The sequence below is a fragment of the Ambystoma mexicanum genome, chromosome 7q, assembly GCF_040938575.1.
Source record: "Ambystoma mexicanum isolate Mex_15411 chromosome 7q, UKY_AmexF1_1, whole genome shotgun sequence".
Taxonomy (NCBI): domain Eukaryota; kingdom Metazoa; phylum Chordata; class Amphibia; order Caudata; family Ambystomatidae; genus Ambystoma; species Ambystoma mexicanum.
The window spans coordinates 69957895-69985414 of NC_090941.1; the positions used below are offsets into that span (position 1 = coordinate 69957895).

Here is a 27520-nt window from a genome sequence, read left to right on the forward strand (position 1 = left end):
TCAACCTCTAAGATCACTCTGGTAGGCGCTGAGCCCTCGGCTGACTGGCCAGTAGTCTTAACTCCCTGACTCACGAACTCGGAACGAGCTCCGGTAGGCTAGACGCCCCTGGCACCTGTGCCAGTAGCCGTGCTGGATCGAGCAGAGGACAGACTCTTGGAGGGGGCACTCGATGATACCTCAGCCCTTGGGGTTGAAGAAGAGGACAAACTTGATCACCCTTCTGAACACAGCCGGGTAGTACCCCTGAGTACCTCAGGTTGGGAGCCGGTAGCCTGGACAGCCTCAGATCTTCCACCGGAGCGCCTGGAAGAGACCCCGGCTCCTTGGCTTGGTAGCTGGTAGCCTTAGATGCCTCAGACCTGCCGGAACCTGATTCTGAGGAACCCCTATCTGTGGTAACCCCAGGGAAGGTGTCACTGTGCTGTGGAGTCGTGCTGAACAGAGGCCCTACCTTGTCATGATGAGAGGTCCTGGACACAAAGTTCATAAGGTGGGGCGGAGGAGGAGTGTGCAAGATCTCCCTCCACCGCGACAACCTATTCTTCAATGCCCTGTGACCGAGAGCTCTGCAAGCCGAACATACATCCCAACAGTGGACTGGGCCCAAACACTCAAGACAGTGCATGGGGGTCCAAGGCCGGGAACGAGCAGTCGCATGCGGCACATCTTGTGAATCCTCCTGCAGCAGATATGCGCCGGAGGAGGCGAGGCACTGAAGGGAAGTTAAATAAGATTGAAAAAACAAAACATGGAGCAAGCGGATAGCTAAAAAAGTCTCTGCGTTGGCTGCCAGGTCCGACACCGTCCATGCGGAAAAAGGGACTGAGGTGAGGCGCCAGAGGGCGGGGCCTCGGTAGGGCGTCCCCCCGAACACTATACTAAATTTAAAGGAGAAGCTCAATTACTCACTGACAAAGGTTCCGGTACCGTCCCCTACAAGGATGGAGGAAAGGGACGGGACGTTTGAGCACCTGCCCTCCTCTAAAGCTCCTGGCTCCGATCGGATCAAACCCGAATTCTATAAGGAATTTGGACCAAACGTAGCTAAATGTTTGCTTCAAGTGTGTGGTAGGGACTTCCAAGACCAACATAAGAAGGTTGCAGGTGACACAAAATGGCGCAGTACGGGCAGTATGGGTCTGAAACGTCAATCCCTAGTATCTGAAGCCTGGAGGAAATTACATTGGCTTCCGGTGGAGTGAATGATTCAGTTTAAGGGCCTGGTCATGGTCTTCAGGTTGAAGTGCCTCCATATCTTTCCTCTAGAGTTAATAAGATTCCCTTTAGATGTACTTTACGTTCTAATAACACCCTCAGAATATCAACTGCGATCCACCCTAAAAAGAATTGGTGGTACGAATTTTGATGTCTGGGCACCAGCCCTGTGGAATGTACTTCCACGAGACCTTAGAGAGTGCACCTCAACTGCTATCTTAAAAAAGCACCTAAAGTAATTTCTTTTTGATAAATAGGATAAACTATTTGCCATCTTAGTGTGCTCTCTCCTGGATGACCCCATGTGTTCTCTGTTGTATGTCTTGTGAGCGCCATGAGGCCTATGGGCGAGCGCAATAAAATTCTGTTTTTAGAAAGAATTTTAGAAACCACACTGGAATGCAGCTCCTTTGGGCCTCTCTCCATGCATGGTTAACCTGGACTGCAAGATCCTCACAGCTCTGCTGGCTGCCAGACTAAAGAGTAATAGGAGCCCTGGTACACTCAGACCAGACTGGGCATGTTCCGGGCAGGAACACTACATGGAACCTGAGGAGGCTAGACCACATCATAGACAGATTTATGGATTCGGACTAGGTCTGTGTGGTGGCCTCGCTGGATGCAGTTAAGTCATTTGATTCGGTCGAGTGGGATTGGTTATACGAGACCCTGCAGCACTTTGGCAGAGAAAAGAACTTCCTGCGGTGAATACGCTTCGTGTATAATGAACCAAGAGCTAGGGTGAGAACGGGAATGCAAATTTCGAATGGGTGGGCATTTGCGGAAAGGCACTAGGCGGGGCCGCCCGCTCTCCCCCGATGCTGTTTATTTTGGCCCTTGTGCCGTTCGTGGTGTTCCTAAGATAAAGCATTCTGAAGCAGGAATCCTCATTGATGACGTCCGACACCTGATTTCATCATATGCGGACAATATGCTACTTATGTCACACATCCAGAAGAGTACTTGCAGCATTTTCTTGCTGTAATAGATCTATTTGCAGAGTGCTCAGGCATACACGGTAATAGGGAGAAGTCTTGCTTGTCGTCTCTGGCTGGGCTGCTGGGCCTTCGAAGAAGCCAGTTACCGGACTTAGGCCTGATTTGGGAGATCAGCACGTTTGGATACCAGGGGGTAAACGTTAGGCACGATTCTCATAATACACCTCTACATAATACACTGTAGCTCTTAGATGGTATAAATAAGTCTATGGTGTTCTGGAACAAGCTCCCATTATTGGTGGTGTGAATAGTGACGCTCTTGAAAATGGTGTTGCTCCCCAGGTTGTTGTATCATTTTGTAAATGTCCCATTCACAACCCAAAATAAATTGGATACCATTATTAGGGATTTTATTTTGAAGTGCAAAAGAAATAGGATGGATTGCATTGATCACTTTACAAAGGGTTTATGTGGGGCGAGGGGATTAGAATCACACATTTTGAATTTTATTTTCTCGCAGGACAGCTGTAGTCCCCCCTCAGTGAGATCCTGGTTTCCCCATCCCCCTCAACCACCCAAGGGGGTGTTACAATTAGTGGGTTCACAAGCCATGCAATCCAGGCTTCTTAAGTCGGGGGGGGACATCAATGGTACAGAGGATCTCATGAAAGATTAAAGGATTATTAGGAGCAAGGATCTTTACAGGAGGAAGTTATTAAAGAGGAATAGCATCTGAGCGGTTGAAAAGGGAACTTAGTGTGAGTTCGTTCCTAGCCGCCTACAGTGAGCAGTAATATTTTAAAAACACTAAGGTGATTTCAGCTTTCCAGTATCATCCTTTAACTAGGAAAATGTCATATTTGCCTCTTTATTGTGTGGCAATTTCACCAAGTTTCAACCTTGCTTATCGCGCTTCCCGTACCTCCTGACCTCCGCTGGCCATGGAAGGAACTTAAGCTCTCTATCTGCTAAAGCACAAAAATCCTTGTGCTACAGCCCGACACAATGGAAAAGAGATGGGGCCGTAGTAGAATCATGATTACTTTTTGGGGCATGCAGAGATCTCTCAATTCTGGGGAGCTCATGACAAATGGCTTTAAGAATCCCAGTCTTGGCTCCCATAAACAGTAATTCCAGGACAACTTTGAAGACCTCCCAGAGAAGAGATGAAGACACTGATCTACATTTAGGGTCAAAGTATCAAGTAGTCTGTGTTCTGATCACTGACACGAATGCAGTGTCAGTGACAGCAAGAGGCTTGGGCCGCTAGGGAGAATTCCCAAGGTAACAAGTTGAAAGACTAACAGGCAGACGAATAGGTGAGTGATTGTAAAAATTAAAGTTACTCACCGTAGTGACTAGAGTACTCATACTCATACTCCATAGCCCCCTTTCCTCCATCCTTGTGGGCGTCCCCCAAAATGGGGACAGTGCCGGCGAAAAATTGAGCTTCCCCTTTAAATTTAGTATAGCGCGCTGAGGCCTGCCCTCCAGCACCTCACCTCAGTCCCCTTTAAACACATCGGACACTAAGATACCTGGCTTCACTTATACATATTAGCCCTTAGCATACAGGTGGGGGAAGGTGGGTGGGCGTATGGAGGAAAGGGGACTATGGACTAGGAGTACTCTAGTCAATACGGTGAGCAACTTTAATTACTCATATGTCCCGTCCCTTTCTTCCATCCTTGTGGGTGATTCCACCTAACAAGAAACATAGGGTGGAGCTGCGACATCCTGCTTGATATCTAGGACGAAGCATCGTGCATGGAACTGGTGTCCAGTGAGTAGTGCTTACAGAAGGCCGACACAGTGATCCAAGTAGCCGCCTTGCTGATGACATCCCAATAAGCATGTCTCTGAAACGAGACAGCCATGGCCTTGGCTCTGAACGCATTAATCCCCTCAGGAACGGGTTTGAGCCTGGCTGTATATGCCACCGAAATGGACTGAAACATCCAACGGGCAATCAAAGACTTAGGAGCCTGAGAGCTGGGAGAAGAGCCCCCAAAAGTCACAAACAATGTTTCGGACTTCCTGAAGGATTTCGTCTGAGGGAGATCAAATTAGAGGACCCTCTTGAGGTCCAAAGAATGCTTCTGACTGCAGGTTTGGGAAGAACACTGGTAGGCAGATCTCTTGATTCAGTTGAAATGGAGAGACCACCTTGGGCAAAAAATGTGGACGAGTGTGCAAAATGACCTTGTAGTTGTGAAACGTGGTGAAGGGCTCGCACGTAGACAACGCCTGCAGCTCACTAACCCTGTGCGCAGAGTTGAGAACCACCAACAAAATAGTCTTTAGCGTCACCAAGGGGATGTCTAGTGAAGCTCAAAAGACTTTCATTGCAAAGCAGCTAGAACCACATTGAGGTCCCAGACCGGATGTGGTCTATGCACCGGAGGAACAACAATCCTAGACAACCCCTTAAGGTGGGCCTAAACCACCGAGTTGGCTGCCAAAAACAGATGCTCAGGGGAATTCTTATAAGTCCCGATGGCCACCAAATATGTGCGGCAAGTATCCACCTGAGCTCAAGAATGAGCCAGGTGTGCTGAAAAGGCCAGTATGTCATCCAGAGGACAGGTAACAGGGTCCAGACTCTAGCCCATTTGCTCTCATACTGGGACCGAGTCGAGGACCTCCTGGCCTGCTGAATGATGAGCATGCTGAAGCTTCAGCTGATCAGGAACCAGGCTGCAAAGGCCAGTTTGGCCGGGTCCGGATGTTCCACTGCCCTGCTGCGTCAGAAAGCCCCTCCTGGGGATCAGAAGATGGACGGGACCCTGGCAGTACAACTGCAGCAGATCCGAAAACCAGTTTCTCAAAGGCCAGTGGGGCAACCAGGATGAGGCTGCAACCCACAGAGGCCCGGAATCGTGTGCAGGGTCCGTTGGAGCAGAGGGGTTGTTGGGAACGCATAGCACCTGCGGCCGCGCCAACAGATCTGGAAGGCGTCTCCCAGTGATCCCCAACCTTGACCTGCCCATGAAGCAAACTGGGGGTACTTCGCATTCCGGGGAGATGCGAACAAATCCAGGTCCACGACCCACCAACAATGGAACTAGGGCATCAAGGAGTCTTTGTGCAACTCCCACTCGTAGGTGTTGAAACCCAAGCGACTCAACTGGTCTGCTTCTGCATTGCGGTCCCCTGAAAGGTGAACTGCTGAAATCCAAATGCCCTCCATCGGGGGCCCATTCCCAGATCGAAACCGGCTCCATGCAGAAGTGGGGGGGAGGGGAAACGGGTGCCCCCCTGCTTGTTCAGGTAAAACACTGTAGTTGAATTGTCCGTCCTGGCTAGAACAGTCCTGTCCCTAATGAGGGGCAGGAATGAATGAGGGGCAAGGACGGCTTGAGGGCCAGCCCCACTGCCCTGAGCTCGAGCAGATTGATATGCAAGAGGGCCTCTGTCCTGGACCATGCGCCATGAATCGCGTAGCCATCCAGAGGAGCCCCCCAACCCGAAAATGAGGAGTCTGTTGTCACCACCAAGGCAACTGCCAGTGAAGATCGGGTAGCAGGAGCGGTGGCATTGGGATCCTGTCCGACTAACACCCCATCTCATGATCCCAATTGGCTGCCAGGTGGAGCTGGAGGCGTCTCATTTTGAGGTGAGCGTGCTGTATAGCGAGCACGCAGGAGACCATCAGGCCCAGAATGCGCTGGAGCCACCATGCCGAGGTGGTCGAGTTGGCGAGAAAGTGTCCCACTGCCTTGCGCATGGACACAAGCTTCTCGGGTGTGGGGAACAGCCACTGTACCGTAGTGTTTCAATGCACCCCTAGGAAGACCAGTTCCTGAGATGGGCAGAATTGTGATTTCCTCTGGTTGAGGGAAAGCCCAAACTGAGGAAGGGTATCCACCAACCTCTGGCAGGAGTGCATCACCCCTGCGGCTGACCACTCCCTCACCAGCCAGTCATCCAAATAAGGGTATAGATGATGGCCCTCCAAGCAGAGGAGGCCCGCCACTGCGCTGATCAACTTTGTGAATACACCAGGGGCTGAGTTCATGCAAAAGGGCAGCACTTTGTACTGAAAGTGGTACAACAATCGTGAACCACAGAAACCTCTGATGCGGTTGATAGATGGGCAAATGTAGGTATGCACCCTTGAGGTCCAGGAAACACATCCAGTCCCCTGCACACAGAGACTCGTCTATTTGCATGGAGTAATAATCTTAAAGCTTTCCAGCAGTAAATACAGATTTAGAAACGACAGGTCCAGGACTATCCTGAGGCCAGCATGGTTGTTCTTGGGTAGCACAAACATTCTGGAATAGTAACCGAAGCCCCTGTCTGCAAGAGGAACCAGTTCTATTGCCTGCATCTCCAAGAGAGAAAGGATCTCCCGCAAAAGAGCTGGAGACCCGATTCGACGAAGAGGAGGAGAGGAGAAGCCTGTTGAGACTGCGGAAAGGATCCACGAGTTGCTCGAAAACGCTTCCAGGTGTCCTGGAACAGAGCCAAATGGCCCCCACAGATGAGCTGTGTTGCCCAACCTTGAAGTCACTGCTTCTTGGCGTCAGAGGTGGGGGAGCGGAAAAACCTGCACAACGTCCTTGGTGTCAGAACCCCTTGAAGCCGGAGAAAGTGCAGGGTTTGAACTCAGTCCTACCCTGGGATTGAGGGAAGGATTTCTGACGTTTTGCCAGGACGGCCGAGGACTTGGCGATTTGAATGGAGGTTTTCTTCTTCATCTTCAATTCGTCATCAGTCGACGAATGAAAAAGGTCCACTCCCTCAAAGGGCAGATCCAGGATCCGCTCCTGGGCATCAGAGGAAAACTTTGTGGCGTGCATCCACACCGCCTTCTCATCTCAACCCCAAGGCATAGCCCTCTTTTGGTTGTGTCAGTGTGGTAGACCGAAGACACCATGATGTCCTAGGCAATGGCCCGGGCATCCGCCAGACAGGGCTTGTAGGAACCTTGCTTGTCCGAATGGAGGTTGGGCAGAAATTCCCAGAGCTCCCACCACAGTTCCTGGTTAGCTGCAGCCAAGAGGGCGTCCACGTTGGCATGCCGCAAATGCAGTCCTGAGATGGAGTAAACGCACTTTCTCAAGGACTTCAGGACAATGTCCTCCTTGGAAAGGCAACTGGAGGTGGCTCCCGTGGAGGAAGACAGCGAAGACAATGGTTTAGAATACAACAAGTCTGTGGTCACCACAGAGGAATGGGGCTGAAGGTGGGAGGCAAGGAGGATTGGCTCATCGTCCGTCAGCCTAAATATGCTGTCCAACTTCTTATTAATCTGGGCGTTGGTCCTGGGCTTCTCCCAGACCCTCTGCGCTACCTGCAGAACATCCTTCTGGAGGGGGTTGCCAGACCGGATCATGGTGCGTTTCCCCAAGACCTCTGCTAGCACACCTGATTCCTGGGGCTCTTCCTCAGGAGGAGGGACCCCCAAGAACTCTGCCAGGCCCTGGAGGCGGTCATGAAAGGCCTTAACGGATGCCGAGGGCCCATTGTCCTGGGCGTCAACCCCCCCTTTTCACTGGCCAAGGGGAATCCAGGCCCTGGGCACAAGTGCAGGAGGGGACCCCCCCCCAGGTCCCGAGTCACAGACAGGTCCAAGGGCTGTTGAGGGGGAGGCATTGGAGATACAGGAGGAGGTGGAGGGGTCAGTACCGGTGGAGGGACCGGCACTGGGTGCACAGGAGGAACGGGAGGAGTACCCAGAGGAGGGGGCGAGGGCAGCGCCATCTGGGGGATGACCTCCTTCACAATGTCCTTCAGGAGCCCCTTCATCTGAGGGGAACGCATAAGGAGGAGGCAGCGCTCGAGGAAGCCTTTGAAGAAGCGGTCCTCACTAGCCGACGGGTCCTTAGGGGCCCTGCCCTCTTAGGCTCTGGGCCTCCGCTCCTGGTCAAAGCACTGAGGCGCCTGGTGCATGTAGCTGTACAGCTGTGATGGTTAGATGTACCCCGAGGGGACCAAAATCCTGCACCGTAGGATCCACTCCCGCTTCCAGAGGGAAGGGGGCTGGGATCCTCCTGCAAAGCCCACTTGATGGGCAAGAGCACTGGCAGGCCCTGTGCCAGATCCATGATGCCTGGCAGGCTCTGCCACATGCTGCTCTTCCATTTTGAAGCCTTGCGCCACTCGCTGGGTGGGAGGGCGCGGAGGCCTCAGACATGAGATGATACAGCTTGGGCCTTGCAGCCGAAGCAGCCGCGTCAACCTCAGAGATCCCTCTGGTAGGTGCTGGGCCCTCAACCGGAAGCCCGGTAGTCATAAAGCCCTTGTTGTTAACGGCCTTGGAGCGAGCTCCAGTAGGCTGCGACTCCTCGGCATCTGTGCGGGTAGCGTGCTGGATCGAGCTGAGGACAGACTCTTGGAGGTGGCACTTGACGATCCCTTACCCCCTGTGGTAGAAGAAGAGGATGAGAATGATGGTCCTTATGAAGACAGCCTGGTAGGGCTCCTAAGCCCCTCAGCTTTGGATCCTGTAGCCTGGAAGCCCTCAGGTTTGCCCCCGGACTGCCCGGAAGAGCCCCCGTGCCCCTTGGCTTGAGAGCCACTAGCCTTAGAGGCCTTGTGCCTGCCAGAATCTAAATCCAAGGAACCCTGATCCGTGGGAAACCCAGGGAAGGAGTCGCCATGCTGTGGAGCCGTGCTGAGCGTGGGGCCTGCCTTGTCTTCACAAGACTTCCTGGAGATGAAGTCCTTAAGGTGGGGTTGCGGAGAAGTGTGGAACATATCCCACAACCGTGATAAACTATTCTTCAATGCCCTGTGACCGAGAGCGTTGCAGGCCGAACATGAGTCCCTGCAGTGGCCGGATCCCAAGCACTAAGACAGAGTGCATGAGTGTCCAAGGCCTGGAACGAGCAGTCGCATGAGGCGCATCCCGTGGATCCTCCTGTGGCCGACCTGTGCCAGGGGAGGCGAGGATCCGAAGGGAAGGGAAATAAGAATTGAAAAAACAAACGGGGAGCAAGTGGAAAGCTAAAAAAGTCTGCGCTGGCGGCCAGATCCGACACCGTCCATGTGGAAAAAGAGACTGAGGTGAGGCACCAGAAGGCGGAGCGTTCCCACTTCTGAGACCATGCCCCACGTGCTATACTAAATTTAAAGGGGAAGGAACAAGTTACTTACCTGTAACTGTTGTTCTCCAGCATGGGTCTGGCATGGATTCACATGCTCATGAATATTCCCCGTCGTCAGGCTGGGAATCCTCGGTAAAGAAAAAACCAGTATCAGTTTCGTTTCTGATCTGTCTTTCGTAGTAATAACCAATCACTGGTCTCTGCGTCATACTGACCACAGCCAATGACTGCCCTCTACCTAAGCACCTCCTCCGGCAGCCATCTTCAGATTTGGAAGCACGTGAAGTGGCAGTATGACCAAGTGAAGAGCCGCAGAGGGGTAGGCGGGAGGGTTCGCATGTGAATCCATGCCAGACCCATGCTGGAGAACAACAGTTACAGGTAAGTAACTTGTTCCTTCTCCAGCATGGGGTCTGGCATGGATTCACATGCTCATGAATAAAGAATACATAGCAGTACACACATGCACAACCACGGGAGGTGGCAAAGGCTCAACATTAAGCATCACATTAACTCAACATTAAGCATCTTACCTCCTCACCAGGCTCACCTCAGGCGAACAGGTTGCGCAGCACTGCTTGGCCGACCCTGGACTCCTCCCTGGAATCCCGGTCGACGCAGTAGAATTTCGTGAAGGTGTGCGTCGACCTCCACCTAGCAGCCCTGCATATGTCCAGCAGGGGCACACCAGATAGGAACGCCGTGGTAGCTGCGATCGCTCTGGTGGAATGGGCTCTCGGACGGCCAGGCAGCGGTCGGTTTGCCAACCGGTGACAGTACATGATACAGCCGGAGAGCCATCTGGAGATGGAAGCCTTCGAGAGAGCCTTCCCCTGATTGACAGGTCCAAAGTTCACAAAGAGTTGTGACGTCTTCCGAAAACCCTTCGTGCGGTCCACGTAGAACTTCAGCGCTCTAGCTACATCCAGCGAGTGCAAAGTCCTCTCAGCCGGCGACGAAGGCGACGGGAAGAACACAGGTAACACCAAGGGTTCGTTGAGATGGAAGTCCGACGGTACCTTGGGCATGAAGGAGGGGTGCGTCCTGAGCACTACCCTCGTGTCGTGGAAAGTCAAGTACGGGGCCTTGCAGGAAAGGGCCTGGATCTCTCCCACTCGTCGTGCGGAGGTGATGGCCACGAGAAAAGCTGTTTTCCACGATAGAAACTTCAACGGGGCCGAGTGCAGAGGCTCGAACGGAGGTCCCATGAGCTTGGTCAGCACCACGTTGAGCTCCCACGCCGGGGCCGGAGCCTTCACCGGCGGGAACGATCTGAACAGTCCCTTCATGAACTCTTTCACCAGACGATGAGACCACAAGGACGTCCGGCCCGTGGTTCTGGTGTATCTGGAGATCGCAGCAAGATGAATCTTGATGGACGCGTGTGCCAGACCAGCTTTGGCCATCGTCAGCAGGTACGGCAGTACTTGGGGAGCCGTAATCCGTAGAGGGTTAATCTTCTGTGCGCGGCACCAGACAGAGAACCTCTTCCATTTGTGTCCGTAGCATTTAAGAGTCGAGGACGCCCTGGCCTTTGCAAGAACCTCTCTGCAATCGGCCGGTATGTCGTATCCTCCAAACTCTAGCGCTGCAGGAGCCAGGCCTGCAAGTTCAGCGACTTCGGGTCGTGGTGGAGGATGGCGCCTCCTTCCCTGGAGAGTAGATCCGCGTCCGCCGGCAGCTTGATCGGCGGGGACGCTGACAAGTCCAGAAGGTCCGGGAACCATATCTGCCTCGGCCACGCAGGTGCGACGAGGATCATCCTGCACCGTGACCTCTTGAGCTGGTTGACGAGCCGGATTAGCAGAGGCAAGGGAGGGAATGCGTAGAGGAACAGGCCCTCCCAGGGGAACGAGAAAGCATCGCCCATGCTCCTCGTCTGGGGAAACCTGCTGGCGAACCTCCGGCACTTGGTGTTCGTCGCCGTCGCGAACAGGTCGATCTGGGGTGTGCCCCACCGTCGGAAGAGGCGATCCACCAGATCCTGCCGTAGTTCCCACTCGTGGCACGAGCGCAGCTCCCTGCTGAGTGAGTCGGCGATGGTGTTTTTTATCCCTGCCAGATGAAACGGCACCAGAAGAATCCCTTGGGCGACGGCCCAATGCCACAGGTCCTGCGCCTCCTTGGACAGCGCAGGGGACCTGGTTCCGCCCTGTTTCCTGATGTAAAACATGGTGGTGGTGTTGTCGGTGAAGATCCTCACCACCTTGCCCTTGAGGGACGGAAGGAAGGACCTGAGGGCCCAAAACACTGCACGGAGCTCCAGGACGTTGATATGCAGGGACTTCTCCGTCGGGAGCCAGAGTCCCCTTGCGTGCAGATTTTCGGTGTGCGCTCCCCACCCTTCTAGGGAGGCATCCGTGGTCACAGTCACCTGGTGGGCTGGGGTCTGGAAGTCCATGCCCGCCGTCAGATGCGCGCGGGTGCCCCACCACCGTATCGCTCGTCGGAAACTCTCGTCGAGCTTGATCCTTTCCTCGAAGCTTCCCGTCGTCTGGATCCAGCGCGCATCCAGGAATTCTTGCAACGGGCGCATCCGGAGCCTGCACATGGGAATGAGGTAGATGCAGGAAGACATCATCCCGAGGAGGGACTTGATGGACCTCACTTTGGCCGCGTCGGCCACCAACATCCGTTGCACCTTGCCCAAGATGGTCCTGGTCCTCTCCTCCGACGGGGAGGCCAGAAGGGACACTGTGTCGAGCCTCGCTCCCAGAAACAGTGCGACTTGCGCGGACACCAGGTGGGATTTGGCGTAGTTCACGGAGAATCCCAGGTCCGTGAGGAGTTGGACGGTCCTTGCCGTGTGGACCACGGCGAGCTCCCTCGTCTTGGCGCGGATGAGCCAGTCGTCCAGGTAGGGGTAGACGTGAATCCCCTCGCGGCGCAGCTGCGCCGCCACCGGTGCGAGGCACTTGGTGAAAACCCTGGGTGCCGACCGTAGTCCGAAGGGAAGGGCTTTGAACTGGTAATGACGCCCTTGGACCACGAATCTGAGGAATTTTCGGTGCCCCTTTAGGATGGGAATGTGGAAGTAGGCATCTTCCAAATCCAACGACGATAGGAAGTCTCCTTCCTCCAGCTGACCCAGGACGTGCTGGAGGGTGACCATCCGGAACTTCTGCGCCTTGATGAACTTGTTCAGACGTCGCAGGTCCAGGATGGGGCGCCATCCTCCCGTCTTCTTCTTCACGAGGAAGTATCGCGAGTAGACTCCGGAGCCCCGAAGCCTCTTTGGGACGAGTTCGATGGCGCCCTTTCTGAGCATCGCCTTTACCTCCAGGAGAAGTTGAGGGACGTGAAGTTCTTTCCTGGCCACGGGGGGGACGCGCGGGCACCTTCTTTGAAATTCGAGCGCGTGGCCCCGGGCCAGGGCGTCCAGCACCCAACGGTCGGTGGAGATGGACTCCCACACGCTGACGAAGCCCGCCAGCCGGCCTCCCACCGGGGTGCTTCGGTGGGGGCCCGACCCCACGGCCGGTTCAATCCTGCTTGGACGCGGCCTTGCCGCCTTGACCTCCTTGGCGACGACGGCGGGGTCCGCTAAACTTGCCTCGTCCTCTGTAGGCCTCTTGCGACGACGAGCGGGCCGCTTGACGGTAGGAAGCGAAACCGCCGCCGGAACCTTTGGAGGCGCCCTTGCCTCCGCCGCTCCGAAAGGGCGTCCGTCATAGCTGCAGGACTCCAAGGGCCCGGGCCGTCTCAGTATCCGCCTTGATGGCCTGAAGGGAATCGTCCACTGTCTTCCCAAACAGGTTGTTCCCGTCGAAAGGCATGTCCAGGACTCTGGTCTGGACGTCCTGCCGAAAGTCCGTAGCTTTGAGCCATCCACGACGTCGAAGGCAAACGCCGTTGCCCAGCTGGCGGAACCCAGTGTCGGCGATGTCCGTCGCCACGGTGATGGCGTGGTCCGAAGCCACCTCACCTTCCTGCAGGATCTCAAGGGCCTCCGCCCTCTTGTCGTCCGGCAGAAAATCCAGCAGGGGAGCCATCTTGTACCAGAGCTCCCTGTCGTAGCGGGCCACGATAGCCAAGGCGTTGGCCGCTTTAATCGTCGTCGCTGCCGACGAGATGACTCTACGTCCCATAGCATCCAATTTCTTTCCCTCGCCGTCCGGCGGGGAAGTCGACGTGGAGGCCGCACCCCCCCCGCTTTCTTCCTGGCTGCCGCGGAGACGACGGAGTCCGGGGTAGGCTGCGCTCGGAGGCATAGGGGGGCCGTGTCCGGGACCCGGTACTTTTTCTCGTACCGGTCTCTTCTTGCTGGCGTCGTGGAAGGGTTCTTGAGGAGGGAAAGGCCCTCATCCCAAATGTCGTCCAACAGAGGCACTGCGAGGACCGTCTTCCTCTTGGCCTCGCGCCGCTGATAAAGGAAGCCTTCCTTTTTCTTCTCCTCAGGGCAGAGTTGGAAAAGCTCGGAAGCCCTGGAGATCATGGAGTGGAAAGATCCGATCTCGTCGGGCGGAGAAGCCCTGGTGGGAGGCGACGACGGAAATCCTCGTCGTATGCCTCGTCGTCCGTACCCGTCGCTGCCGTGTCAGTCCCCGTATCATCCCCTCGAGTGGACGGGGAGGAGGGCTGGACGGGGCGCGACGGTTGAAAAGGAGGTGGTGGATGGATCCTTCTTTTCTTGGTAGGGGGAACACCAGAAGGTCCCGGTTCTGGATCCCCCGACGGGAGAGGTTCCTCCGTCGGTAACGGTAGCCTCGTCCTTATCTCGGAGCATAAGGACTGTATGGCCAACAAAATGGCCGCCGAGTTGTCTTGCGGCGCTGGCAGAGGGGAATCCGACGGGCGAGCAGGGGCCCCGTCGGTATCCTCGACGATGTCGTCGTCGTCACCTGCGTCGGGGTCCATTCCGACGGGCTGGCCTTCTTCCACGCCTAGGCCGTGGCTTAAGACCTCGATCAGTTCCTCTTCTGAGGTTGAGGCCGAATCTACGACGACGCCCTGCCCCCCCTTCTTCTTCCCCACGGAGGGTTTCACGGGGGTCCTATCGATGGGCACAAAGGAAGACTCCCTCCGAGGAGGCAGGGAGATTCTGGGCCCTGAGGTCGCCACCACTGGTGCAGCCACCACAGGCTGAGCCAGGGCCGCCGCGACCGTTTCGATAGAGGGCTTGGTCGGATGGATCAAGGCCTTCACCACCTTAGGTGCGCTCACCGCCTTATCCTTGAGGGAGGGGGCACTGCCACGCTCCTCCTCTGCCTTAGAGCTCGACCGGGGCCTCTCCAGGAGCTTCGCCGGGTGCTCGGCCTTCCTCTTACCCGACCCAGAGCGTTGGCTCGTGGTTGATGGTGCCGGGGAGGGTGCGCCCTGCCTGGCGCCCGTAGAGCCCGACCGTTCGGCGCTCCCGGTGCCAGCGGACTCGCGGTGCTTGGCCTTATGTTGGGCCCCCGTCGCCGGGGCGCCCTCAAAGGTCTTTGAAGACCGCTCGGATTTCTTCTTCTTCTCGCCAGACGGGCTCTTACCCTCCAGCCAGTTGGCGAGACGTTGATGGCGGTCCTTCATGGTCCGTTCCGACATGTTGCCGCAAAACGCACAGTCCTTCTCCACGTGCGTCTTGTCCTCATGAAGGCAGTAAAGGCAGAAAGAGTGTTCATCCTCCTTGAAGACGTTCTGCAGCTGGCATCCAGGGCAGACCCTGAACAGCTTTCCGGGCGTCGAGCTTCCCTTCTCCTGGGCCATCTCCGAGATCGGGCCTGAGAAGCTTCTGGAGTCCTCCGAAGTGTAGCTCGACGAAATCTTCACCCTTGAGGGGCACAGATGAATCCGACACGGGTCCCCGTAGATCGGATGTAGGATCGGTGGAGCTTGAGGCTCTTTTGACCGAAAGAATCGAAGTTTTTTTGTGAAAAAGCGCGAAAAATAGCACTAACGCTCGAGAGCAATAGCACGAGGATCCCAACACATGAACGTGCGGTAAAAATCTGAAGATGGCTGCCGGAGGAGGTGCTTAGGTAGAGGGCAGTCATTGGCTGTGGTCAGTATGACGCAGAGACCAGTGATTGGTTATTACTACGAAAGACAGATCAGAAACGAAACTGATACTGGTTTTTTCTTTACCGAGGATTCCCAGCCTGACGACGGGGAATATTCATGAGCATGTGAATCCATGCCAGACCCCATGCTGGAGAAGCTCCATTTTTCGCTGCAAAGGTTCTGGCACCGTCCCCATGTTGGGGGACACCCACAAGGATGGAGGAAAGGGGATGGGACAAATGAGTACACCCAAAGATGTATGGAGCACTCTGATACAGCCGGGAGCACTGCCAATGAGGCCAAGATCCAATCTACTTGCATGAAGAGGTCATGAAGTGACTAGGTGTATCCACGACAGCATGGATGGAGCATCTTCCAAATATCCATCATGTCCAAGTGGGGTAGAGATCAAATAATCTTCCAAGCAGAGTGGACATGGGACGGTAGATCTGTCTCATGAAGTATCAAATATACTATGAAAGTCACCTGCCCACATATGGTAGATGTCTAAGAAACACGGACACTTTACCTGCCAATAAAACAAAATATAGAAGAAATAATAAAAAATAAAACAATGTAAAATAAATAACGGGATCGCAATATTGGTAGCACTACGGAATCCCATAGATCGCTCCTGATGCAATAACATATCTCCCATCCACATCTGTGTCAACCACTGAGGGGGCCATAGGAAGCGTTCTGTGACTGAGAAGGTAGAATGCGAATGGAGGCACGTCTCGCATAGGAGAATCATCAAGTGTAGAAGCAATTGGGTCCCCAGGTTCTGGCAAAGGTGTAATTAGTGGGCTGCACAGATGGGTTACTTGGAGTAAAGCAATGTATATTTGCAGCCTGTCCAGTTGTGCACTCATTTATCAGAACTTGAAAACATTGTTTTACCCCTGTACATTCAAACTAAGAAGTGAAAAGGAGTGGGCTCTTATGCTCTGTGCCATGAAAGAATGGTTGGCATACAGTAGTAAATACATAAAGAGGGATCCTGCAACTTGCATGAGCCAGTACCCCTGGCCACAATGATAATTTTGACCTTTCCACCCAAACCATATATACCATGCTACAAATTACTAAACCCCAATTTGTTCTTCATACTCCCTCTGGAAAAAGTTGAACCATCCTTACAACCAACATGTTGTAACTGCCACCGCCAGGGGGCATCAGCATAGTAATATTATACAGCAAAAACACATACGCTCAGTCGCTGTGGGAAGAAAGTAATGAGCATTGGAAATGACAATAGTTTTGGCGTTTAATATTGTTTTTTGCATTATGCATTTATAGGCACCAGGGTGCAAGGAGCAGCGTACAACGTTTAATGCAATGAGGGGAACCGGTGTGAAAGAAAATGAGAAGGAAGGAGCAATTATTAAGAACCGTGATAGAAGTGTACCAAAAAATTAGGTGAACAGTGACTCTGGCAGGGGACAGAGGAGGAACGAAGATAGCAACGTGCAACACATTTTTCAAGGGTTGCAGTTATGCTGGTCGACATCCAATTGAGTTGAAGCAGATTTGAGATTAGCTCTAACTGATATCAGTGGTAAAATGGAGAAGAGTGATTTAACTTCACAAAGAACAGCTCTAGAATGGTGAAAATGGTTACAGAAAGTAGTGGAGCCGTTAACAGTAAAAACCGCTCCAGACTGTTCCTACTCACTTCCACCACTGATAAGAGGATGCCATTGATGATGAGCAAGAGGAAATATGGGTAAGAAATCAAGCAAATGGGTGGGTGGGGGTAGAAAGAGTGGGGCTAGAGAGAGCGGGGGTGGGTGCATTGGCTGGCTAGGGGTAGAGAGAGTGGGGCTGTGTGGGGTAGAGAGAGTGGGGCTAGAGAGAGTGGGGGTGGGTGGGGCTAGAGAGAGTGGGAGTGGGTTGGTTGGATGGGAGGGTGGGGGTAGAGCAAGTGGGGGGGGTGGGTTGGGTGGGAGGGTGGGGGTAGAGATAGCGGGGGTGTGAGGGTGGGTTGTTTTGTAGAGACTGCTTGGGGCATTGGAAGGAAAGGACTGCCGCGATAACTCGCTGTGGCAACCAGCACGTAGTGAGCACAGGCTTCAAAACAGAACTGCCCTGCCCCCACGGTCATCCTCCTTGCCCCTGCCCAATATGGTCTGCGTAGGAGAGGGGCGTTTGGGTGCGTGTAATGCCGGCAGCCTGGCTTCGATAGCAGCTGGGGAATGGCCCAGAAATATGTAGGAGAAGCAGCTAAGGTAAGAAAGCACAAACACGAGCACATCATAGACCTCCATAAAATGTATGCGCACGCCGGGGATGCCGGCAGCAGAACCAGGTTGCAAATGGCTGCAGCTTTGGCTCGAAACGACATCACTCCGCCCTAAACATAGTGCACAGGAATTTAAGGCAAACAAGTATTGGTGCAAACAAATAAGAAAAGAAAAACTGCATATTGTAAAGTGCAGTCATTTTGGTCCCACTTCGGAGATGCACAGCTTCCAAAACAACAGCATCAGGTCGTCAGACGTCATCGAGAGGGTGAAGCACGAGGGCGAAATGGTGCTTAGGCAGTTTCATCGCCAAGTTGCCATGGTAACCCCATACACTATTCCCTAACCCCCCCCTTCTCCTTTTTTTACATTTCCATTACAATGTTTTAGCGATTAGATAGCTTGTGCCAAAACCAAAAGTACACTTTAAGGTCTGATGCGTTGCATTCCTAGACCATGTATCTGAATAATACACTTTCAGAAATAACCCATTGTGCTTTCAAAGCATTAGCACTAAGCTAAGGCGGAGGTCAAGCTCGATGGCCCTGATAGAAGGGCACATTAAAAAGTAGGCAAGACGAGCTACAGCATTTTGTACTGTGTTTGTGCACAGCAAACAGACTAATCAAGGCCTTCGTGAATCGAGTATCTTTCACGTTAAGCACATGGTCTAGGCTAACATTCAACACTATTTGTTTTCATTTGAATAAAACCATTGTTCTCTTCTGGAAAAAATGATTGCTGGGTTCTTACATACAAATGTCTTTGGAGAATATATAAGCAAAATGACATGGTTTCCCTTTGTAAATATGAAATCAGCTAAGTTTTGAATCAGTGGAGTCGCTTTCTGAATATTTAATTAAAATAATTGTAACATGGTGGAGAGTCGAAATGTAGGACCTTCTGACTGGTGCTACTGGAAAGCAAAGCAACTCCACAGCAACCAGAGGAGAAAAACAGATCAACTTACGATGACTGGGAAGCTTTCCGCCTCAACAAATAGTCCACAACATCTGGATCGGTTTCCAAAAGGCTAATTAGCACTTCATTCTGCAAATCAGGAGGGACCTGTAAAAACGCAAAGACTTTTTAAATGATCATTCCCATGTAAAAGAAAAAACAATCCTGCATAAAAGAAAAAACAATATATGTGGTGTTTGCAAATAAGGAGGAGGGGTTGCCTTACCAAGTTACATTACAGACAAGTTAGCTCGGTGTAACACGTACATTCAGATGGCCACAGCTGTTGTAATCACATTAAATTAAATCATTCCAGTAGATTTCTTTTAACGCATCTACACATCTGACTGCAAGCCTTCATAAACTCAAGCAGGACCAGACTATATATACAAGTCAGAGACAGGGGAGCTGGTCAAGTTGTCCCTCAGGGTGGCTGGGATGTCACTCCCTGGGCCAGAGCTGCAACATGTAGAAGAAGAATTATTAAAAAAGCCAAACTCCTTCAGAATCTAGCCTGCCTCAAAGGAGGAGTCCTGCAAGGCCTGCCCGGCTTCTGTGTATATGGGTTGAGGCACTCACCTTGATTTCAGCACACGGAAACTCAGGATAACAATATCAGAACATTGCAGCTGCATACGAACAGGCAACATCAATGCCCCACTGGTTCCCCATTTTTTTATCTACTGACTGAACACGCAGAAAATGACATCCAATGGACTGTCCTGGTATAAATCAGGTATGTGAAGCAAACAATGGTTTAGCCCATTGTGAACAAAACATATATGTTCATGACCAAGAGTCACATCTCTGGTCTCAATTAAGTTTTAAATTGGTTGGTGTAATTTTGTCCGGATAAGGTACCATACGGGGCTCACAATCTTGGACTTCCAATGATATAGATGTGTGGCACCCTGTGAGTCATCATTTCCAAGGTGACTCCTTCTATTTAGCTCCCCTAGGCTTTATTTCCTGTATGCATTTGGAATTAACACCATACTTTTGGACGCACTGACGTCATCATGTTGTACGGAATATAACACTCATTCCAGATCCATTCATTCTCTGCCGAGCAGATTTCGTCCATTATGTTGCTTGAACTGAGTTTCGTATTTAAAAACCAAGGTAAGCCACTCTCATGAGGCATGAATGGAGGGTCTACCACACAGAGTTTGTCATTTTTACTCCCACTCACACAACTAAGAGTAGACGGTCTCATGCGGGAAGTGGTCTAAGCAAATGAAAAGAAATAGTGGAAATATGTTCCCGCTGGCCTGCCAGCACTCCACAAACCCCATTGCCACGCCCATGGCTATCCAAACCCCCAAACAAACGCACCTGCTGTTTAAGGGAATGCTGAGTGCAGTGCATTGAGGTACACGTTTCAACTTTTTCCTACACTTATTTCGAAACGAAACAATTCCTTAACGGTTTCTTTTAACAATAAAAGTATAGGAACAGTCAAACGTTAATAACAATAAAAAAAAAGGAGTAGAGAAGCACCGCACCCACCCACCCACTTAGACCACTGCATGTGGGGTGTATTTTCACTACTTCCAGCGATATGGAGTTTGGCCGCTGGACACTAATCACGGAACGTTCAATTCGAAGTGATTACAGGCGCGAGTGTCGGTTGTTCTAGGGGTCTGTAATAAATATAAATGTAATGTAATACCCAGGGTATTCCGTGTGTCTCTGTCCAGAGCATGTAGCCCTTTACTTAATTTGTTATTTAGGATATAGCACACTTGTGTTGCCAACACACGTCTGCATGGTTACATTTTGCAGATGGACATGAATACTGGAACATTTTTCTGAATTTGGATATCAGACGCGATTTTAATATCCTTTGGGACCTCAGTCCCCTCCCATACAGTTACACTGTGTGTTTACCCTTCTAGAGATTTACACAAGGGAGTGTATTAAGGAAGGTACCTAGTTTTTCACTATAAAACATATTTTGTTTGAACATGCCATATAGTTAAATAGAAACTTGAATTATTCTTGGTTCTGTTTTTCAGGACGCCTGCCTTTTTTTCAACAAATCTTCATATGATATGATATTGCATTTATAACGCGCCTATACACAAGTGTTTCAAGGCGTGACAAGGAAAGGGAGGGGGAACAAGGGAAAACAGACAACGATCCTACTAGGCCAGGTGTCATTCAGATCACGCAAGTGCATGGGAGTTCCTTGTCCATCATGTCATTCCTTATTAATTAAAGTTACTCTCCGTAGTGACTAGAGTATTCATAGTCCATAGTCCCCTTTCCTCCATACTTGTGGGCGTCCCCCAACATTAAAGTACCAGAACCTTTGGCAGCGAATAAAATTGAGCTTCCCCTTTAAACTTAGTATAGCGTGCAGTCTCGGGCGTGGGAATGTCCCGCTGCGGACCCGCGCACAAGCGCCTCCCCTCAGTCGCCTTTGAAAACTTTGGACGCTTAGATACCTGGCTACACTTAAACATATTATCCCATGACACACTAGCAGGGGAAGGTGGGTGCGACATATGGAGGAAAGGGGACTATGGACTAGCAGTACTGTAGTCACTACGGTGAGTAACTTTAATTACTCATACCTCCCGTCCTCTTTCCTCCATCCTTGTGGGTGATTCCACCGAACAAGACGTATAGGCTGGAGCTGTGATAACCCTCCTCATATCTAGGATGAAGCAAAAAGGTTCTTGAGAACCACCTGGCCAAACTCTGCATTGCACCTGGAGCTGGTATCCAGTGAGTAGTGCTTTCAGAACGCAGACGGAGTGGCCCATGTAGCCGCCTTGCTGGTAACATCCCAAGAAGCATGTTTCTGAAATGCGCCTGCCCTGGCCTTGGCTCTGACCGCATGAGCATGAATCCCCTCAGGAACTGGTTTGCCCAGGGCCGTATATGCCTCCGAAATGGCCTGAACCCTCCACGGCCGATGGAAGCTTTAGAAGCCTGAGAACCAGTAGAGGAGCCCCCAAAAGTGACGTCTCAAACTTCCTGAAGGATTTCATCCGAGCGAGATCAAACTTGCGGACCCTCTTGAGGTGCAAAGAAAGCAAGGCCCTTTCAGCCTCTGACTGCGGGTTCGGGAAGATCACCGTTAGACAGATCATTTGATTCAGATGAAATGGATAGACCACCTTCGGCAAGAAATTTGAGTGAGTGCGCAAGATGACTGTCTTTGTGAAACATGGTGAAGGGCTCACACAAAGACACCGCCTGCAGCTCGCTAATCCTGCATGCAGAGGTGAGAGCCACCAATAAAACAGTCTTTAGCGTCACCAAGCGGATGTCCACAGAAGCCATCGGCTCGAAGGACTTGTATTGCAACACGCTAGAGCAACATTGAGGTCCCAGACCAGATGTCGTCTATGCACTGTATCAAAAAGCCTAGACAGCCCATTAAGGTGGCCCTTAACCCCTGGGCTGCCAAAAACACATACTCCGCAGGGGAATTCTTGTAAGCCCCGATGGCCACCAAATATCAGCAAACATCCACCAGCACTCCGGAATGAGCCAGGTGTGCTGAAAGGGCCAGAACTTCATCCAGATGGCAGGTGACAGGATCGAGACCTTTGTCGCAAGCCCAATGGCAGAACCTAGTCCATTTGCTCTTACACAGGGACAGAAGTCAAAGGCCTCCTGGCGTGCTGAATGTTGTCCCAGTTGTCATCTGAAGATTGAGCATGCTGAAGCCTCAGCAGATCAGGAACCAGGCGGCCAGGGCCAGTTTGGCCGGGTCCGAATGTTCCACTGCCCTGTCCTGCTGCGTCAGGAAGCACCTGCGGGGTATTGGAAGATGAACGGGACTCTGGGAGCACAACTGCAGCATATCAGAAAACAAGGGTCTCGAAGGCCAGTGGGAGGCCACCAGGATGAGGCTGCAACCCACAGAGGCCCAAAACTTGCGGACGGTCCATTGAAGCAGAGGGTTGGGCGGGAACGCATAACACCTGCGGCCGTGCCAACAGATCTGGAAGGCATCTTCCAGCGACCCCCGACCTGCCCACAAAGCGAACTGGGGGCACTTGGCATTCCGTGGGGGATGCAAATAAATCAAGGTATGCAAAACCCCAACACTGGAACAGGGGCAACAACGAGTTGTTGTGCAACTCCCACTCATAGGTGTTGCACCCCAAGCGACTCAACTGATCCACTTCTGCATTTCAGTCCCCTGGGAGGTGGACTGTTGAAATCCAAATCCCCTCCGGCAGGGCCCATTCCCAAATCGAAACTGCCTCCATGCATAGGAGGGGGGAACGGGTGCCACCCTGCTTGTTCAGGTAAAGCACTGTAGTAGAATTGACTGTCCTGACCAGAACAGACTTGTCCCTGATTAGGGGCAAAAATGACTTGAGGGCCAGGCCCACTATCCAGAGTACAAGCAGATTAATATGTAGGATGCTTCGTCCTGGACTATGCACCATGAGTCGCCTAGCCCTCCAGAGTAGCCCCCAGCCCAAAAGAGAGGAGTATGTCGTCACCACCAGGGAAGGCTCCGGTTGAAGGGGGCTTCCACTGAAACATTGCCATCCATCAGCCACCAGTGAAGATCAAGCAAAAGGAGCGGTGGAATTGGGATCCTGTCCGACTGAGACCCCGTCTCCTGATCCCAACTGGCCGCCACGCAGTCAGCACGCAGAAGGCCATCAGGCCCAGAATGTGCTGGAACCACCATGCCGAGGTGGTTGAGTCGGCCAGAAAGTGCCCACCGCCTTGCAGAGGGACATCATCCTCTCGGGCAAGTGTTCCAATGCACCCCAAGGAAGACCAGATTCTGAGATGGGCATAACTGCGATTTCCTCAGTTTGAGGGAAAACCCCAGCTGATGAAGGGTATCCGCCAATCTCTGGTAGGAGTGCACCACTGCTCCAGATTACGCCCCCTCACCAACCAGTCATCCAGATAAGGGTACAGGCGATGGCCCTCCAAGAAGAGAAGGCCCACCATTGCATTCGTCAGCTTTGTGAAGACCCGATGGGCTGAGTTCAGGCCGAAGGGCAGCACTTTGTACTGGAAGTGGTACGACAATCAAGAAGTGCAGAAACGTCTGATGCGGCTGATATATGCGTACATGCAGGTAAGCATCCTTGAGTTCCAGGGAACACATCCAGTCCTGTGCACACAGAGACTCGGCTATGTGCACAAGAGTAATCATCCTGAAGCGTTCCAGCGGTAAAGACAGGTTTCCAAATGGCAGGTCCAGGACTACACTCAGGCCAGTCTGGTTGTTCTTGGGTACAGCAAAAATCCTGCAATAGTAACCGAAGCCCCTGTCTGTAAGAGGAACCGGTTCTATCGCCTGCATCTCCATGAGAGACAGGATCTCCTGTAAAAGAGCCGGAGACCCGATCTGACAAAGAGGAGGAGAGTATGGTAGAGGCAAAGGTAGAGGAAGACGGACGCCCATGGAGACTACAGATAGGAGCCATGGGTTTCTGAAAAGACACCGCCAGGTGTTCTGGAACACAGCTAAACAGCCTCCCGACGGGCAAGGTGTGTTCCCCGACTGCGACGTCACTGCTTCTTGGCGTCAGAGGCGGGGACAGAGGAAGGGGAGCGGAAAAACCAGTGCAACATCATCATCTGCTGCTTCCTTCTGCTGTCGCTGGGCGACTTCTCAGGCTGCTTCGTGCCACGATCTCTGAACCCCTTGAATCTGGAGAAAGTTCAGGGTTTGAACTCTGTCCTACCCTGGGGTTGAGGGAAGGATTTCTGATACAGCTTTGTCAGGAAGGCCAATGACTTGGCAGTTTAAGTGGATGTTTTCTTCGTCAGTTCGTCATCCGTGGACGAATGAAAAAGGTCCATGCCCTCTAAAGGGCCGGTGCAGGATCCGCTCCTGCACGTCAGATTAAAACTTTGTGGTGTGCATCCACACCATCCTTCTCATCTCGAACCCAAAGCACAGCCCTCGGCTGGCTGTGTCAATGTGGGAGGCCGAAATCTCCATGAGGTCCTGCGCAATGGCCCGGGCGTCCGCCAGACCAGTCTTGAAGGAGGCTTGTTTGTCCCAAGTGAGGTCGGGCAGTAATTCCCAGAGCTCCTGCCACAGCTTCTGGTTAACCACAGCCAAGAAGGCGTCTGCACTGGCTTGCCGCGGATGCAGTCCTGAGATGGAGGAACGGTGCTTCCCAAGACTCCAATACTTTGACCTCCTTGGAGAGGCAACCGGAGGTGGCGCCTGTGGAGGAAGACGACGAAGACTATGGTTTAGAATACAATGAGGCTGTGGCCACTGCAGAGCAATGGGGCTGCTGGCGGGAGGCAAGAAGGATTGGCTTCCCGTCAGTCAGCCTAAACCTGCTGTCCAACTTCTTGTTTATCTGGGTGTTGACCCTGGGCTTCTCCCAGACCAACATCCTTCTGGAGGGGGATGCCACACCGGATCACAGTGCATTTCCCCAAGACCTCTGCTAGCACACCTGAATCCTGGGGGGCTTTCCTCAGGAAGAGGGACCCTCAAGAACTCTGCCAGGCCCTCGAGGTGGTCATGAAAGGACTTAACGGATGCCGAGGGCTCATCGTCCCAGGCATCGTCATCCTCGTTTTCATCGCCCTCCCGCCTCCCTTTTTCAGAGGCCAAGGGGAATCCGGGCCCTTTGGACACAGGTGCTCGAGGTCCCCAATCCCCCAGGTCCAGAGCCACGGACAGGTCCAATGGCTGTTGCGGGGGAGGTGTTGGTGGTACAGGAGGAGGTGGACGGGTCATTATGACCGGTCGGCCTGAACCGGTGGAGGGACCACCACCGGGTGTGCAGAAGGAACGGGAGGAGTACCCAGAGGAGGGGGCCGGGGCGGTCCACCCGGGGGATGTCCTCCTTCACAATGTCCTTCAGGAGCCTCATCATCTGAGGGGGACACAGGAGGAGGAGGAAGCGCTCAAAGAAGAGGTCCTCACTAGCCGCGGGTCCCTCGGGGCCCTGCCATCCAAGGCGATGGGCCTCCGCTCCTGGTCAAAGTGCAGATGTGCCTGTAGCTGTATAGCTGTGATGGGTAGATGACCCCTCAGGGGACCAAAACCCTGCACCGTAGGATCTGCTGCCGCTTCGATAGGGAAGCGGCTGGGATCATCCTGCAAAGCACACTCAATGGACGAAAGCACTGGCGGGCCCTGAGCCAGATCAAAGATGGCCACCTGCCTGGCAGGCTCCGCCACGTGCCGCTCTGTCATTTTGAAGCCTTGCACCACCCCCTGCACGTCGACCTCAGAGATCCCTCTGGTAAGCACTGAGCCCTCAGCCGGATGGCTGCTAGTCGTAACGCCCTGGTTTACGGCCTCGGAGCAAGCTCCAGTAGGCTGGGAGCTCTCAGCACCTGTGCCAGTAGCCGTGCTGGATCTAGCCGAGGACAGACTCTTGGAGGTGGCACTTGACAATCCCTTACTCTCTGGGGTAGAAGAGGACATGTCTGATCGTCCTTCCAAGTACAGCCTGGTAGGGTCCCTGCGACCCTCTGCTTTGGAGCAGGTAGCCTGGAAGGCATCAGGTCTGTCCCCAAATTGCCCACAAGAGACCCTGGGTCCCACGGCTTGGGAGCTAGTAGCCTTAGAGGCCTCAGGCATGCCAGAACCTGAAGAACTGTTACGCTCACCTGGTCTCTGCGGAGGCGTTGGGGCATGGTTGCAGCCCTCCGGGGGTGAGGTCGGTCGGGTCCGACTTCGCCCTCTGCGCTTATGTGGTGACTGGTGGTTATAGGTGATGCTGCTCAGGACTGCTCCGGTTTCGAGAATAGGGGGCGAGAGCATGCCAGCTTGTGCGCCTGATCCCCTTCAAGACCCCTTCTCCCAAACCGTGGTACCCATGGGATGCGCTGTCCCTGGAAAGCTCATCTGTTAATTAGTTTTGGCAAGCACTCCGTCCTGCTCCTTCTGGCAGGGGCACTTGTATGATCTGGACCGAGTTCCTTCACTGGTCCCTTGCAAGTGGTAGTCCAGTCCTGCTGCGACTAAGCCACTATACTTCAGGTAAGTGTTCCTGTTTGCCTTTGTCTTTCCTCGTCTGTTTTTGTTGTATTGTAAAGTTTTTTGTCTTGTATTGTTGTCTGTTCCACTTTTGATGTTTGCTCTTTTGCTTTCTTCCCTTGCAGGTGATGTTGCCGGCCCGGCAGAAGCTGTGGAGCTCGAGGCGGCAGCCGGAGGGAATGAGGAACGAAGCTGCAGCAGTACAGTAGCTGGTAAATTGTTAACTAGGGGGTGTGCGGGGTTCAAATGCGGCACGGCCCTAGGATGGATGTTCTAACCTGGTCTTTCTTCTTCTTCACAGGGTCCAAGTTGGTGGATGCGGAGTGCGGTGCTGTGGCGTCGGGATCAAGATCACTGGATGTAAGGAGATGAGGCTGCAGATAAAGCGATGAAGCACCGGTTTACTGGAGGCGAGTATGCAGGAGAACGCCTAGTTTCAAAGGTAAGGTAACTGGTCCAAGCGGCAGTGAGCATCACATTGCACGCGAGTGCACAGTAACGCGAAGCACCGGCATTAAGGATGGAGCAGCTTATATAGCTGAGATTCTGAAGCCCCGCCCACCAGGTTCAGCCTGCCTACCACACCCGATGAGTCAGCACATGAAGACCAGGCCTAGGGAGCCACATCTGATGAGTCAGCACATGAGGATGTTCTCTGGAATAAAGGCTTTCAGCTCCTGGAAAGTTCTTGTAAAATAAAAACACTCCTGCACTGAAATAAAGTGTTCCTGCTCACATCTCTATATGCACCAGGACTGAGTCCAACCAGGGCCCCTGTGTTTATGGGTCCCAAAGGGACGTGAGTCAAGTGACCCATTGCCCCATCACTAGATGGTGTGGTTTTTGTGTTCTGAGGCCTGTGGCCATGACAGTAATCATGATCCATGGGAACCCCAGGGAAGGTGCTGGTGTGCTGTGGAGCTGTGCTGAACAGAGGGTACTACCTTGTCTTGACGAGAGGTCCTGGAGATAAAGTCCTTAAGGTGGGGAGAAGGAGAAGTGTGGAAGATCTCCCTCCACCATGAGAAACTATTCTTCAATGCCCTGTGACAGAGCGCTGCTGGCCGAACATGAGTCCCAGTGGTGGTCGGGCCCCAAGCATGCATGACAGAGTGCATGGGGGACCAAGGTCCAGAATGAGTAGTTGCATGAGGCAGATTTTGTGAATCCTCC

General features: G+C 52.9%; 1 protein-coding gene across 2 annotated transcripts in view; it reads right to left on the reverse strand.

Annotated features, from left to right (window-relative positions):
- ARHGAP6 (Rho GTPase activating protein 6) overlaps window positions 1–27520 on the reverse strand; it is a 2190479-nt gene that overhangs the window by 119986 nt on the left and 2042973 nt on the right. For both annotated transcript variants that reach the window (XM_069639186.1, XM_069639187.1), the window contains exon 10: window positions 18407–18504. In XM_069639186.1, coding sequence (XP_069495287.1) covers window positions 18407–18504 — 98 coding nt within the window. The remainder of the gene's footprint in view (window positions 1–18406; window positions 18505–27520) is intronic.